Below are 15840 nucleotides of genomic sequence, written 5' to 3'. Positions count from 1 at the left end.
ATATTAGACCACGGGGCGCTCCTAAGTCCTGCGGGTACTTTGGGGTTCCTGATGCTTTTTCTTAGTTCTGTATTCCCAGCCCACATCCTTAGAGTAACAGATGATCAGATTTTGAGGAAACTAAGTGACTTGCTCCTACTGGACCCATAGAATAGTCAGGTCTGTCACTAGGGCCTCTAGCTGCTGTCCTGGAATGTACCCCATTCAGGCCCAGATCAATAACAATGAGTCACTGGTCATATATTTGGGTAGTTTTAATCGTTAGCTTTCGGTATGCCGCCAGGACCCTTTCCTGACATTGCATTTTTTCACAGGAAGAATTTGCAGTTTGATGAATCATACTCTTAGACCTTAGGTCTCCTTCTGAACTACTAATGCATTTCAAATGAGCAGCAATGATACATAGCAGAGTGGGAGGTGGTGGCGGCTGCCAAGCCCACACCATCCCAAGAGGTGTGGAGCCAAAACTGCTGTTTGTGAGCCTCCCAGCAGCGAACACACACTCGGAACACACTACACACTCAACACACATACACACTCAAAACACACACACTAATGCACACACTTACACACTCAAAACATACTCTCCCACACACTAACACACTCAACACACACACACACACAATCAAAAGGAAGAGTGAAGAGCGTGTAAGGAAGGCCTCTGAGCGGATTCGGAGGCAGAGAAGCACCTAGGGGCCAGCAGCAGCTGGAAGTCATTGCCAGACCAGGCCCTGCCCAGAAGGAGCCCAAAGGAGAGGCTGCCCAAAAGCCATAGGTGGAGGAAAGGGTCCTGGGAGAAGCTGTGGTCTCTGCTGGAGGAGGGCCAGGTGAAGGAAGCAGGAAAATGACGTCCATCCCAGTGACAGCTACATCTGCCCAGGCCACATCAGTCCCCAGAGGTGGGCTCAGCCAGGCCGGTGTTCCCAGCTGCCTGCCCATCCCATGGGTTCCCATCATCAGGGCAGTCTACCCTTCCATCCAATGATTTAACTGCAGTTATACACTCAGGAGAATGATTGTATGTTCTCAATCAGGGACAGTTTGCCATTCAGGAGACATTTGGCTGTATCAGCAGACAGTTTTGATTGTCGTGGTCTGGGCTCTCAACATCTAGTCAGTAGAAGCCAGGGGTGCATACAGTGCTTATCACAGCCTGCCAAGAACCAGCCAGATGTCAGTAGGGCTGAGGTGAGAAGCCAGGTGTGAACAAACTGCCCTGGCCTCTTGGTGCAGGTCTAACCTCGTCACTCCTCCTTCAGTCTGCCCTGGGCCCTTCCATGAACCCTCTGCTCCATCCTCTGGCTGGGGCAGTTCCCAGCCTCTATCTGTTGTCCGTGGGGCTGGCTCTCAGTGATGTCCCCCAGCTTGGCTTCCTCCTAGGTCTGGCAACAACGGCTCCCACCCAGGTTGCAAACCTCCCTTCCACAGCCAAGCCTAGCCTTGTCCTCAACTCTCCTGTCTCACCCCACCCGCCCCTCTTTGATCATCCCCCTCTGCCCTCCTGGCCCAGTACCAGTTCACCTCCCCCATCCTCGGCTGCCTCTCAGTAGTTCACCCAGGTTGGATCCTTCTAAATATGGAACAAAGCAGACTTGTCTAGAGATAGCCAAGGTCATGCTCAAAACTGGGGGTGCTTTCTCTAATTTTGTGCCAGAGGCATTTGCTCCCCTCTGGAGCGCCTCCCTGGAAATACACTCATTTTTATCTCACTGATACTGTGGGTTCTGGAGCTGCTGAGTCTGGTCCAATTCAGGCTCCTTTGGTTGAAGAGCTAGGGCGAGCCTGCCAAAGTGACCTCATCCTGTTGGCCCTGGGGAACTGGAACCTCAGAACAGGAGGAAGCAGCAGCCTGGGAGATGTAGGACTCTTAGGCACTAAGGGAGGGCTGAGCTGAGGAGGCTGGCCCTTTTCTCTGTACCTCCTCCACCCGAGCACAGAACCCCACCTCCCCTGTCACCAGCCCCCTCAGCTCTACCCTGGCTCAGATGCAGCCGAGAAAGGGATCCTGACATGGAGTCAGCTGAGGCCTAGGTGGATCAGGATGTACACACAGCCCTTGTATTGCTCTCTGTCCTTCCCCTACTCAACTCCCAGGAAAGCAAGCAAAGCAGGAGACCCCCAGGACACCAGGCGCAGTCTGCTCTACTTCAGTCTGCCCGAGACCACCGTGCTCCAGGTCCACCTGTCCTACCAGGGCCAGCAGTGCAGAGGGCCAGGACTGGGCTAGGGAGGGGCCCGGCCTTCACTGCAGCCCCACCAGCTCGGTGATGGAGGGAGCATGCACCATGAACTCCTCGTAGTGGCTGAGAAAGAGCTGGAAGCGAGCCAGATAGGAGTCCTCATTATAGGGCAGCTGCTTGTCATGAAGAAACTTCGACACCAAGGGCTTCACCTGAGAGTCACAAAAGGGGAGAGGCCTCTGAGTCGCAGGCCGGCAGCAGGGCGCCCACCTCAGCTCTCCCTTGTCCATCCCTAGCCGTGCTGTGCCAGGAAAGTGAGGGGCTGGGGTACCGGAGAGCTTTGCTTCTACGCCACCCTAGATGGGAGGAATAGCCTCTCCTCTCATTCCCCCCAGACTCTCGACTACATGCCTACCCTCCTCAGCCCATGGGGTGCACAAGGATCTCTCTGCTAGACATCTTCTTTGGGTCAAACATTTCAGATCTAATTTTCATCCTCAAAATCTCAAGATGAACCCTGTTCCTTCCCATCTTACAGACAGGGAAACTGAGGCTCAGTGGACTTGCCCAGAGTCACATTGCTGCTAGGAAACCCAGGTATAAAACTCTGATATAAAACCCATATAGTCATTTGTACTCCAGGCTGCCCTTCCTGGGGGATCTTTGAAGAAGCCCATGAGGGGACTCGGAGTTCAGATGTCCCTGGAGGTTCCCACCACCCACCCTCAGACAGGCCTTTCCTCCCACCCCTCTGCCCGGCCTTCGGCTACCTTCAGGCACATGTGGTCAGAGAGCCAAGGGAAGAGGTGATGCTCCACATGGCAGCTGATGAGTGAGTGGCCGAATGCCCAGTCCAGCACCGGCTGCCGTGGCAGGTTCAGCACCCCCAGGCTCATCATGTGAATTCGCCGGGGCTTCTTGTCCAGGGAGAACATGGGCAATCCGATGTGCTACGATAGACATATGGGTCACACCCTGCAGGGGTTAGACGACCCTGGGTCTGTCTTCACCAAGCATACGGGGGCCAGTGGGACCCTACAGGTGTGACAGACAAGCTCTAGCCTAGCTACAGGGCTAACCCATGCTGCAATGAACTGAATCTTTCTCACATCTGGGCCTCTCCCCATTTGGACAATGAAGGCCTATGCATTTTTTTCAGAGCCCTGATATTCAAATGTCTGTGACTCACTGCTTGGTCTTGTGACCCTATAGGCATCACATTGGTGGCTTCTACCTGTGTGTCAAAGCTCAAGTCGAGCAGGTCAAGGGCAGGGCAGGAGATGGTGGGCGGGTGTGTGTGTGTGTGTGTGTGTGTGTGTGTGGACAGCCAGGAGTTCAGCGTTCAATATGACACCATTTTCCCAGGGAGACCTCGCTGCTTCCCTGTGGGTGAAGACCTGTTCGATCTCTCTGCACAACCCCCTGGCACTCAGCACACCGACAGCTAAGCACTCTACCCTCTCAATGTGTCCCATCTATTTGTCTCAGTTCAGCCTAAGTACTGTGTTCCTCCGAGCACCCTAGACCCAGGGTGGTGCCTAGTGGAGAAGGTACTTGTAAGCACTGATTGAACGGAACAGTAGAAGAGGATGTGTAAACATGGCCTTGAGTGATGAGTAGGGTTTAGCCTGGAGAAGAAAGCAGGGAGGGTCTCTCCAGGACCAGGCAAAGGTGTCGCTGAAACCCTGACTTCCTGCGGTGACCCACAGTGATGGGGCAGGAATTGGGGAAAGTGTCCTTTGGTGACCGCTCTCTATCTAAACCTTGGCTACACCCTGCCGATGCTCCTCTTCTCCGCCTGTACCCAGGGCTGAGCGCTTACCTGGAAGATGTTGACATGGAGGTAGGGGTGGGCCAGCAGGGATCTGGCGAGCAGCATGCACGCCAGCGCTGAACTGGGGCTCTGGAAGCCCGACACATTCAGGAACAGCCAATACTGAGAATAAAGGCCCAGTGACATGAAGCATAATGTCCGAAGTGCTACCCTCAGCTCTTCTTTCCTCAGACGCTCTGTCAGAGGGACAAGAGGTGATATAAGCAGGAGCCATGGTGAACTGGCTCCCTGGTAAGCAGGAGTGTTAAGGCAGAGGGCTGCTCTGAGTGTGTCCAGTGAACCCAGACCTTTCACCCTGGCCAAGGTCAGGGTCTGCTCTATAGCCCTGTTCTCCTACCCCTGGGTATTGCCCCGTGACAGCAATGATTAAAACCTGCAGTGTGCTTTGTATGGAACATCTACAAAGTGCCCCCCCTAAGATTTTATATTATAATTGTGTGTGTGTGCATGTGTGTGTATATGTGTGTAAGTGATGGTGTCCATGGAAGCCAGAAGTACTGATTGATTCCCTCTGAAGCTAGAGTTACAGGGGATTGTGAGCAGCCCAGCACAGATGCTAGGAATTGAAGTCTGGTCCTCTGGAATTGCAGGAAGCCCTCTTAACCTCTGAGCCGTCTCTCCAGCCCTTCCAAAGTTCCCTGACGTCTGTGCACGCATCCCTTATGTTTGCACACCATCCTTGAGCAGGTGAAGAACCTGAGGCAGGCAGGTCAAGTTACCTGCCCACAGCCACCAGCCAGTAAGTGAAGGCGAGACCTGGACCAGGTCCAGGCTTCTTTCCACCCAGCTCGGCCATCTCTGACAGTCTTGACTCGCGGCCCCCAGCTATCTCCACAAGCAGGGTCCACAAAACGGAAGGAAAGAGGGCCAGGACCGGTCTTCAGGATGCGTCGATTCCAGTACTCACCAAGAGCTACCAGCGGAGTCAAGACGGGGATGAGAAGTGGAGCGAGGAACATGTAGACATAGCGGTTGAGGCACGGCATCTTCCATGTGCTCGAGTCTCCCAGGCCCACCACGTTGGTGTAGCCATGGTGTAAGTTGACGTGGTTGAACTTACCGAACTCCGCAGGAAAGGCCGTGCATACCTAGAAGGGGAGCCAAAGGGCACCGGGTCCATATCGGACACAAGCGAATGAAGCAGAACCCGAGGAGCCTCAAGAACACTTCCACCCTTCCCGAACCCATCACCCCAAGCCCTCCTCCTCTGCATCCACAGCTAATCTAACTTGTTCATCCTCTCTCAAGCATCCGTGACCCCCATGTGGTAGCCAGGCACACACTGCCATCTACTTGGTGTTGCTCCGCAAAGCATTTAGGGACAAGGAGGTCGGATCCTTGGATTGCCACTCCCTCGCTGGCACCAGCTAGGCGACTGCTCAAACCTCAGAGGCTGTCAGTGCAGGTAAAGCTGGAACCGGCCACAATTGTTTTGTGTACCTGGCAAGCAGCTGAACCTTCGTGACACTACTTGGCAGCCTGAGCTCAGAGGAGCAAAGAAAATTTCTAGGATGCATGGAAGTCACTTCCTGCAGAATCCACAGTGCAGGCTGGAGGGGCATGGGGACACTGGTATGCACGGAGCCAATATCTCCCTAGAGTGACTCTTTTTGGCATGGGTCAGTAATGGGATTCTTCAATGCCACTCACCAAAGCGCAGCACGTACCCTGGCAAGGAGACCAATGAATGCAAAAGGGGTGCTAGGTTGTTTCTTATGCAGATATATGCAGATGAGCATGCAGATGTAAAGCTCCAAGGGTTTTATCCAGGCCAGAAGATTTGGCTGACTTTCGTGAAGATGCTTTCCTGTTTCCTGAAGAGGAAGCTTCTCAATACCAGCTACTGTGAGGCAGGTAGACTGCTGGGCGCATGCGCTGAGCACCAGGCAACCCGCAGGGTGCATGCGTTGAGCACCAGGTCTCAAAGACAGGCCTGCCTTACCCTCTGGCCTGTCAGTGTATGTTTTATACCCTGGGGCACTGTCCCATGTAGAAGAAGCTAATTCCTTTTGCTTGTTTTATTAATGTGTGTGTACGTGTGTGTGTGTATGTTATGTGTTATGTGTGGGCATACAAATGCCATGACGCAAGTGGGGAGGTCAGAGGTCAGCTCTGTGGAGTCAGTTCTCACTTTCCACCTCTGTGCAAGTTCCAGGATCAAGCTCAGGTCAAGTGGACTGTATGGTGGCTGCTTTAACTTTCTGAGCCGTCTCTGAGGCACCCAGAAGTAACTTCTTGCTCCTCCTCCAGGCCAGGGCTCTTTTATCAAGAGATGCCTGCTGAGTGCAGCTCCCTGCTCATCGACAGTTGATAATGCTTTTGGCATCAGCTCCCCCTCTCCCTGAAGACCAATAGCTAACTGTTCTTGAGGAGTCAATGCCAGAACCAGCCTGGAGCCTAACCAGAACTGCACACCTAGAGATGGGGGTACCCACAGGTATCTGGAGGCTTCTCGGCATGGTCCCAAGCCCAGACCCTCAGCACCCACTTGCAGAGTCAATGGGTGATTTTGCCTTTTCTATGAATAAGAACTTATCTGAGGTTATTTCATAGCTAGATTTCTAAGACCCCCTTTTTGTGTGTGTATGTGTGTGCCCGCATGTGTGTAAGCACACTTACTTATGTGCAAGTGCTCACTGAGGCCAGAATAGGGCATCAGATGCCCTGGAGCTGGAGTTGAAAACTGCCCAATGTGGATGCTGAGAACGGAACTCTGCAAGAGCACCAAGTGCTCCTAGCTCCATCCAGCCCCTTCACCTCAGTCCCATTTAGATGCTCTCTCCTGAGAGACAGAAAGGGGCGATTTGGAGGAAAGAAGAGGAGGGTGGATTGTAGTGTTGATTGTAATATGTAGATTGTAGTGTGTAGATTTTAGCATGTAGATTATAGCATGTAGAGTGTAGTATGTAGAGTGTAACATGTAGATTGTAGCGTGTAGATTGTAGCATGTAGATTGTAGTGTGTAGATTGTAGCATGTAGATTGTAGTGTGTAGATTATAGCAAGTAGATTGTAATGTGTAGGTTGTAGTGTGTCGATTGTAGCATGTAGATTTTAGTGTGTAGATTGTAGTATGTAGATTTTAGTATGTAGATTGTCGTGTGTAGATTGTAGTGTGTAGATTGTAGCGTGTAGATTGTAGTATGTAGATTGTAGTGTGTAGATTGTAGTGTGTAGATTGTAGCGTGTGGACTGTAGCATGTATATTGTAGTGTGTATACTGTAGTGAGTAGATTGTAGTGTGTAGATTGTAGCGTGTGGACTGTAGTGTGTGGACTGTAGCGTGCATATTGTAGTGTGTATATTGTAGTGAGTAGATTGTAGTGTGTAGATTGTAGCGTGTAGACTGTAGCGTTGTAGTGTGTAGGTTGTAGCGTGTAGATTGTAGTGTGTCGATTGTAGTGTGTAGACTGTAGTGTGTAGATTGTACTGTGTAGATAATAGTGTGTAAATTGTAGTGTGTAAATTGTAGTGTGTAGGTTATAGTATATAGACTGTAGCGTGTAGATTGTAGCATGTAGATTGTAGTGTGTTGATTGTAGTGTGTAGACTGTAGCTGTAAATGATTGTTTCCAAGTCTTACCCAGGAGGTTTCTTCATTCAGACCCAGAGAAAGTTCCAGAAACCACGAGGTTGGTGTGGCTTCTTAATATCACTCACCAACATCTGTGGCGGGTGCTTCAGGAAGATTCAAGAGCACCCTATTTCTACAGCATTCACCGAACACCCAAGCTATGTGGGGAATGGTATGAATGGGTGTGGGTTCCTCTTGGCAGCTCTTCGTTTAAGCTCCGGGGCCCTCAGAGCTCTCGTTCTTATTTTCCATGCAGTTGTTTGTTCAGATTCTGTGGTGCCTGAGCTCCATGCTAGGCCTAGGGGAGCACCAGGGATGGGAGCGAAGGGTAGCAAGGGTAGCGAGCCCCATCATCCGGCTCATTCTGGCCCAAGCAGGCCACTGCTGTCAGGACAAAGCTCAAAGCGTTCTCTTCTGTGGCCCTCACCATTGTCCTACCCTTGTTCTGAGAGTGGTTAAGTCACACCTCTGTCACACCTCTGTCACACCTCTGTCGTCACACCTCTGTCACACCTCTGTCACACCTCTGTCGGCACACCTCTGTCACACCTCTGTCGTCACACCTCTGTCACACCTCTGTCACACCTCTGTCCATTCCTAGTACCCCAGGACTCACACGCAGGCGCTCACATTTCCCGGACCTGGGCAGCATAGAAAACCCCACGCTGCCGGAGCACCCATGTCACGTTTTGGGTATATTTATATAAAAAAAATACTGGTGGCTTATTTGAAGCTCAATTTTTTTCAGTTGTTTTGCCCTTGACCCTTCTTACTCCTTCACCCCCCTCCTTGCGCTAAATGACAGCAGCCAACATCCCCCTGCACCTTCCTTTCCTGCACCCCAGCCTAGCCCTGCAATCCCTCCTACCTTCCTCCTGGCCTCTCTACCGACAGCCTCCAGCCAGTTTCCTGGCTCATCTGCCACAAATGAAACTAGCAGAGAGATCTAGTGTCATAGGTCAGTTTAGGTTTGCTGGAATTTCATGTTTCTTTAGAATCCTGCAAAGTAGTTTGTGTTTGTTTGGTTTGGTTTTAGACAAGATCTCTAGGCCAGAGAGAGCTTGTCTCAAACTCCCTGTATAACTGAGGATGACCTTGAACTCCTGATACGCCAGCCTTTGCATGCCTAGTGCTGGTTACAGGTATGAACCACCAGGCCTGTTTCCATGCAGCACTGAGGATCAAACTTGGGGCTCTGTGCATGCTAGGCAAGTACTCTACCAACTGAGCTACAGCCCCAGTTCCTGTTTGTTTAACAGAAGAAAATAAGACAAAGAGGGGAGGATTAAAGAAGGGCAGGATAGGATGAATAACATGGGTGATGTCCCAGGAGGAAAACTTAGCTCCAAACTTTGTTTTTGAGGCAAGATCTTACTATGTAGCTCTGTCTGGCCTGGAACTCACTATGTAGCCCAGGCTTGCCTTAAACTCACAGATATCCACCTGCATCTGACTCCTAAGTGTTAGGTGATAAGGCATGTAGTACCATGCCTGCATACTCCTGGACTAAAAGCTCTATCCCATGGCAAACCTCTTTGGCTACAAGGCAAAGTACCAATTCCTCTTCCTGGCACATGGGCCTTCTTGGCCCCTTTCTTGGCACAGATGGGCCCCTGTAAGAATCTAGTGGCTTCCAGACAGCTCACCGGCAGCCCTTCTAAAATTCTTCCAGGGTTTCTCAGCCTCTACACCAATGATATTAAAGACCAGGTCGCTTTCCCACCCCAAACCACTTTTCGAGTGTGTGTGTGTGCGTGTTGTGTGTGTGGTGCTTGTGGATGTATGTGCACATTGGTAAGTGTGCATGTAGAAGCCTAAAGTTGATGTCACCTTATTCATTGAGGCGGTGTCTCTCAGTCCAACCAGAGCTTGCCAGGACAGCTAGTCTTGCCCTGGGGATTCCATTGTCTCTACTTGCTGAAACCAGACTTACAGGTGGACTGACAAATCCACCCATCATTTGTGGGATTCTGGAGATCCAGTCTCCCGTCCTTATGCTTGCATGGCAAACGCTCATCCCCACAGCTTCCTTGGTTTAGATATTGAATGACACATAACTATGGTTCCTGGAAGGAAATGGGAATGACGTTCGATCCACTCTCTGTCCTACACTGAGATGTTCTGTGAATCTGTAATTATTATAAGACTTGGAAGTTTGTATACAGCAGAGTATTTTGTACTGAATATCTGCATTAGTCTAAATAAAAATTTAAAAGGAGAGAGAGAGAGAGAGAGAGAGAGAGAGAGCTCAAAGATAAACCAGGTGTTTGCTATGCATAAGACCCTGCATTCAATCCCTAGCACCAAAAAAGAAAGTATCTATCTATCATGGCTGCTCTTATCCAAACAGGAGTCCTTACGGAAGCAAGCAGAAGAAGGTGAGAGAAAGGCCAGAGGGAACAGCCTTGATGGGCTGGGCTGGACTCAGCCAGGAGGAAGCAAGCAGGTGAGGACCAGGACTAGTCTGGGGGTTCTCTACGGTTTGTGCCACAGGGGAGCTGAGGATGGTGACAGGCATTCCCCCGTGTGACACACCAAGATGCACAGGATTCCTCGTGGACCAGTCGTGGCTCCACCCCCACAGCACAAAGCTGAGTTTACAAGGAGGGTTTAAAGAGGAGATGTGATAGCTTCATGGCTAGCATGGCTGGTTCCCGCTCATTCAGGGGACCATCCTTGCTGTGACACCAAAGGCCTTTCAGAGGCTAATCCTCGAATTAGAACTTAAGCCATGATGGCCTGCTCCGTCTCTCTTCTGGTGGGCATCCTAGCATGACATCCTTCCCCGGCCAGCTCCACGAATACCCCTAGCAGCCTGGCGGATGTAACCAGGATAGAGAACGCATGATGGGTAAGGCCAGGGTAGGAACTTCCTCGAGTAAGCCAGAAAGGGGTCTTCAGAGAAAACGTCTCTGGTGTGAGTAGGAGTTCATGAATGTGAATACAGCCTAGAGTGGTAGCCCGTTCTCTTCTGTCTACTCGGCTCTCCAGAGCCACTGGATCAGAGAGAGCCGGTCCCGCATCAGCTCAGACCCAGCAGGCTGCAAGATGACACTGTCAAACGCTGGATAACCAAAGAAAACTAGGGGTACCCAGTTGATGCCTGGAGCTGCAGACTCTGTAGAACCCCCCAAAGAACCCAAGGCCTCAGGCCAGATGTTCTACAATGATGGTGTCTCCAGGGGACAAGGTGACAAGAGAAAGAGGAAAGGGCTCAGATAGAGGATGTAGAAGTGAGAGCCAAGGATCCAGGAAGAGTCCTAGGCACGCTCTTAGGTTCCCAGGCCACGAGAGCCTGTCCTGTGCCAGGTAACCCCAAACCAACACCTGCACTGCTCTGCCAGGCTCTGCAGCCTCACAGTTACCAAGCACCAAACAACAAAACAAACACCATCGAAAGCAGCCTGTGCTGCCCTGCAGCTGTCCGTGTCCTCAGATAGAAAACACAAAGCAACACTATGGCTCACAGAAGGCCTGGAAAGTCTGCACTGCCTCATCCAATGCCCTCGTAGGGCTAACGAGTTGGCGGGGCTAACGAGGAGGCAGGACTAACAAGGATACAGGGTTAACATGCCTATGGAGTCCATGAAGAAACTACTGCAGGTATAGAATTAACCAACTTGCTCAAAGTCAGCACCAGTACTGAGGTTGTGACTCCAGTCAAGGCTACAAAGGCTACAAAGACCTTGCCTCATACGGCCAACTGGGTGGGGCTGAGCCACACTCTCTCATGCATCGGAACCAGCCCTAGAAAGGAGCCAGAATCACACCCTAAGGTTGGAAAGCAGAGATGCCTCCCCGCCTAGGTGACGTGGAGGACCTGACTGACAAAACCACCTCTGCATTGCTCCAGGCTCACCAAAGCCCACTGCAGCACAGCCAATGGTGTCACCACGTGGGGAGATCCAGGCCTTTCCTCCCCAGCCACAAAAGGGCATCGCCTGCAGAATATCACACACACACAGAGACACACAGACACACACACACACCCCATTAGCCAGCTTTCCCCTAGACCTGGTTCCCAAGTGGAATGCAAAGTCATGGTCTGCAGATACCGATCGAAGAACTTCTAAGAGTGTGGGTCAAGCAAAGAGGCAAAGACGAGGCCATCGGACTGGAGTTCACATGGGACAAAGCTGTGTGTAATAAACAGAACTCAGCCCTAGATCTGGTTCCACAGGTCACTGTGCCAGGGTTCTAAGGAGCTACCAAGCAGGGGAAGCACATAGGAGGACTCTCCCCCCACCCCCCGACAGTCAAAATCAGAAGTCCTCAAACTTGATCAGGCATCGGTCATCTAGAGAGCGGGGAAGAACGCCTCAGCGTAACCTCCACACAATAAACCCCTTGCAGTTGGTTAACCTCTGATCGACAGCACTTTCTGCTCCCTGGTGGCCGCAGGCTCCTAGGACTGGACTTTAGAAAACCCAAGCAGAAGCTGCACTCTGAGTCTCAGCACTGGGAAGCTGTCGATACAGACGATACAGACATCACCTGCCTCTCCCGGCAGATTACAGACCCTGACCCGGGCTCCAATTGTGCCTCCGAGTCTGGGGAAGTATCTTAAAATTGACCCAAGCAATCATCACCCTGTAGGGTCCCTTGTCCCTAGCCCTTCAGAAGCCTGGGCTGGTAAGAAGGCATGAGGGAAAAGGAGAGAACAGGGAATGGTAGGTAGGAAATGATTTTGTGCGTGTGTTTGTGTCTGTCTGTCTGTCTGTGATGTTTACATAAAGTTGTATAAAAAGTTACATGATGTAGGGGGCAGAAGATATTGCTCCACAGTTGAAAGCAACTGTTGTTCTTGCAGAGGAGCTGGGTTCGGTTCCCAGCACCTATGTTGGATGGCTCACAACCATCTCTAACTCCAGTTTCTGGGAATCTGATGCCCTCTTCTGGCCTTCATGAGCACTGCATGCATGCAAGGCACACACAGACAAGCAGTTGCAGTCCAGGACCTATATAGTGGCAAGAGAAAACTGAAAGCTAACTCCTGTATGTTGTCATATGACCGTCACTGGTGTGCCATAGCAATGCAACCCACACACACAAACAAAACAAACAGAATCAAACAAAAATTGTATAAAATTTAAAAAATAGTTACATGACTATAAAAAGACAGCAATTGGATTGGTTGGTCCCAATAACGGGTCCTTTCCAGAAATGCCTGTTCCTGCTAGCAGCTTTCCCAGCTATTGCTAAGGAACCTGGGTGGCTAGGTGAGGGTCCCCCTGGAGTAGAAGAGAGAACAAGTTTGGCAGAAACTCTGGGGAAGCCTGAAGAACAACTGTCCGGAGGCCTTTGCCTTGCTGGTAGGCAGACAGGTGAGAAGGCAGAACAGGGAGGGGCAGAAAGAGAGAGACTGCAGAGCCCTTCTGGAGGATTAGAGGAATAAGGAGTTGCTCAAGACAGCTCAGCCATCAGCAGGTGAAAGAGCAGGCTACAGAGATGGAGAACTGTGACTTCCGCCCCCCGCCCCCGCCTGCCCTTCAAACAGTAAGCCCTGACTGCAGCACCCAGAGGTTTCCATGAGCCAACACACCCGGGAGCAAGACTGGCCAGTTGCAAGCATCCTGGACGGAAAAAGACCGTCTATCTTCTTAGGCCTGCCACTACAGAGAGAACCAAAGGGGTCCAGGGACAGGGAATGTGAGGTGAGAAATGTTTCTGTCTCGCAACTGATAAAAATTATCACAAAATAAGCCAAGCTCATTGTCATGGCAGACACAGGGCTATGTAAGATGCAGGGGACTCACTAATGCCAGCTTCCTCTCAAGGGCTTGGGGAAATGCATGGGCACACACACACAGGAGCTGTATTGCACACTGCACACTTGGATCCACCTACCCACTGCAGCAACTGCCTGCCCCATGTGGATGGACACACAGAGATGCCCGGCAACTGCCTGCCCCACCTCTGCCAGGCTCACCTCCACAAAAAAAATCATTAAGATCTTGCCCCAGCGTTTGGACTCTGTGAGGGCACCGTGAGTGGCCAGGTGGCTGCCCTTGACCGTGAGTGTGTAATGGCACATGCCCAAGATTGTGATGCCAGTGGCGAAAGCCAGGACATTATGGAAGCGTAGACACAGGAACCCTGCAAGAGAAGGGACCTGGGGTCAGGATCTTACACTATCTTTTGAAAATATGGACCCAAACCTCCTTACACACACATCTCCAAACCCAAGAAAAAGAGGGTCAGCCCTGGCTGGGTCTGTGGCGGGCAAGTTCCTGGGCTTGAGAGGGATGGGTTGGCTCTCTCTGTAGGATCTGGGACACAAAAGCTCCCCCACGGGCTTGCCAAGGATATTCTGCTGGCCACATTCTGCCAGGTCACCCTCCTGAGCCCCAGCTAGAGCAGAGATGGGGACTGAATGTCACAGAGTCATTAGACCACAAGAGGTGTAGACTGCTTCTTCAGTCGTACTCTGCCCATCTCTGCCGCCTGTCTGTTCGTCTGTCCGCACCCCCCTACCCCGCCTCTGTAGAACATGCTCTTCCCTTCTCCGCCTGTCACCATCCCCTTCCCCATCCATTCCGGACTCCTTATACAACTTTTCCCTCCACCACTTTCAAGCACCGGACTTTCTCCCACCTCCGGTGGGACATGGAGTGGATGGACATCCCCAACTGGACTTTGGAATTGAAGTGGGATCCAGGATCCTAGAGTCCTGAAGTTCCCTTCCAGCCTGCACCACCTTCAGCCGCGCGCCACCCCCAACCGCAGCCCGTGCCTTTGTCTCACCCGCGGGCAAGGCGAGCAGGCTGAGAGCGAGGATGGCGCAGTCCACACCACGGCGCTCCCACCAGGAGCTCGCCCGCACCACATCCTGCACCTGCCGCTCCAGCTCTCTCAGCAGCAGCTCAGCAGCGCCGTCCCCCGGGGACGCGCCGTGCGCGGGCTCCATGGGATCCCTGGACACACGGGGCTGGGGACAAGCAAAGACTCGGGTGCGTTGCGAGCGGGTGCTCCGGAGAGAAGACAGCGCGCGGGGCGGGGGCGGGGCGGGGGGGGCGAGGAGGCGGAGTCACGCACGGAGTTGGGACACCACCAGCCCGAGGTCACCGTGAGAGGCTCGGTACCTTCGGCCAACACGGGCAGCTGTGACCGGTGACTTAGGCGGGGCGTAAATGCAGCCTCCTTGCCAGCCTGCTGCACCAGAACAGCTTGGAGAGGGAGGAGCCAAAGCCAAGCACGGGGGAGGGAGGACGAGGGTGTGTGTGTGTGACCCTGAGATAAGGACCAACCTGGGGTAGAGGGAACCGACAGGACTGGGGGAAAGTAGAAGATTTAGCTGTTCATCCACCCATCTCCTCTTCCTCTCCTCTCAGTCTCCACCTTGGGTTTGTTCTGGGTTCTTAAGCCCAAAACCTAAGTATTTCTCATTTTAAAATTTATTTTATTAATTATTATTTTGTATGTGTAGATGTGTACGGTGTCCATGTGGAGTTCAGAGGACTTACGGAAGACACTTCTCATCTTCCACTACGTGGACCCTAGGAAGGTCAGATCCATCAGGCTTGGCAGCGAGCACCTTCTCTGCTTGAGCCATCCGGGACTACCTCAGGACCTTCCTCGCAGCGTGCTCGTTCGTCTTTGGTATCTGGAACATAAGCATTTCTGGATTGCTGAAGCGGAAAACCCAGGGGCTCACTTTGCAGATTGGGAGTGTGTTTGTGTGTGGGGGGGGCCCAGGGGCTCACTTTGCAGATAGGGAGTGTGGGGTTAACAGAAATGACCTGACTCCCCTCTCTGCCCCTTTTCATCTTCACAGTACTCCCCCCAAATTTCATATTGAAATCTTTTTTTTTTAACCTTTTTTTTTTTTTTTTAAACTGACTGAGTCTGGTGTGCAGGAGACAGCAGCGTTTTCCCAGGGGACCTGTCAGGGAGAGAAAGGCATGGCTTTAATTCTGTTCCTGGAGCTGCCCTTCATGGATTCATCTCTGTCTTTCCAGTTTTGTGTTTGTAGGTGTGGTCTGACTTGCAGCCAGGCTTCTCTCTCCATAGATGGTGCAGTCCACGCTGGTCTCACACTTAAATCCTGCCCCAGTTTCCGGGGTACTGGGCTCTGTGGACCAAGATCAAGAGTTCCTCACCAGGTCAGTGTCCTCCGAACTGTTCCTTTGACTTCCACAGACTCAGGGGTCTTTGTGTATTCCCAGTGACCCCGTGGAGATGACAATCTCCCATGTGGTTCGGATCTTTCTTCAAACAGTTTGGTTCTGGGGGTCAAACTCAGGCCATCAATCA

The 15840-nt window shown here is 51.9% G+C and overlaps 1 protein-coding gene across 2 annotated transcripts; it reads right to left on the bottom strand.

Annotated features, from left to right (window-relative positions):
• Window positions 1–239: 239 nt before the first annotated feature.
• Window positions 240–14581, bottom strand: Fads6 (fatty acid desaturase 6). Of its 2 annotated transcripts, XM_087909791.1 has the most exons (7): window positions 14332–14581; window positions 13517–13683; window positions 4922–5102; window positions 4003–4190; window positions 2951–3130; window positions 2285–2392; window positions 240–1153 (listed from the first exon to the last, which is right to left on the bottom strand). In XM_087909791.1, exons 1-7 carry the CDS (start codon window positions 14492–14494, stop codon window positions 1115–1117), a joined length of 1026 nt encoding a protein of 341 aa, XP_087765917.1. In that variant the 5' UTR covers window positions 14495–14581; the 3' UTR covers window positions 240–1114. The 2 variants fall into 2 exon arrangements, with proteins under 2 accessions (XP_087765917.1, XP_085552148.2); XM_085696022.2 differs by having other exon boundaries at window positions 240–2392; window positions 14332–14580.
• Between the last annotated feature and the right edge of the window lie 1259 nt (window positions 14582–15840).

The sequence above is a fragment of the Myodes glareolus genome, chromosome 9 (genome assembly GCF_982192425.1).
Source record: "Myodes glareolus chromosome 9, mMyoGla1.1, whole genome shotgun sequence".
Lineage (NCBI taxonomy): Eukaryota > Metazoa > Chordata > Mammalia > Rodentia > Cricetidae > Myodes > Myodes glareolus.
Note: the sequence above shows the minus strand (reverse complement) of the source record. Positions and strands in the feature narration are given on the sequence as shown.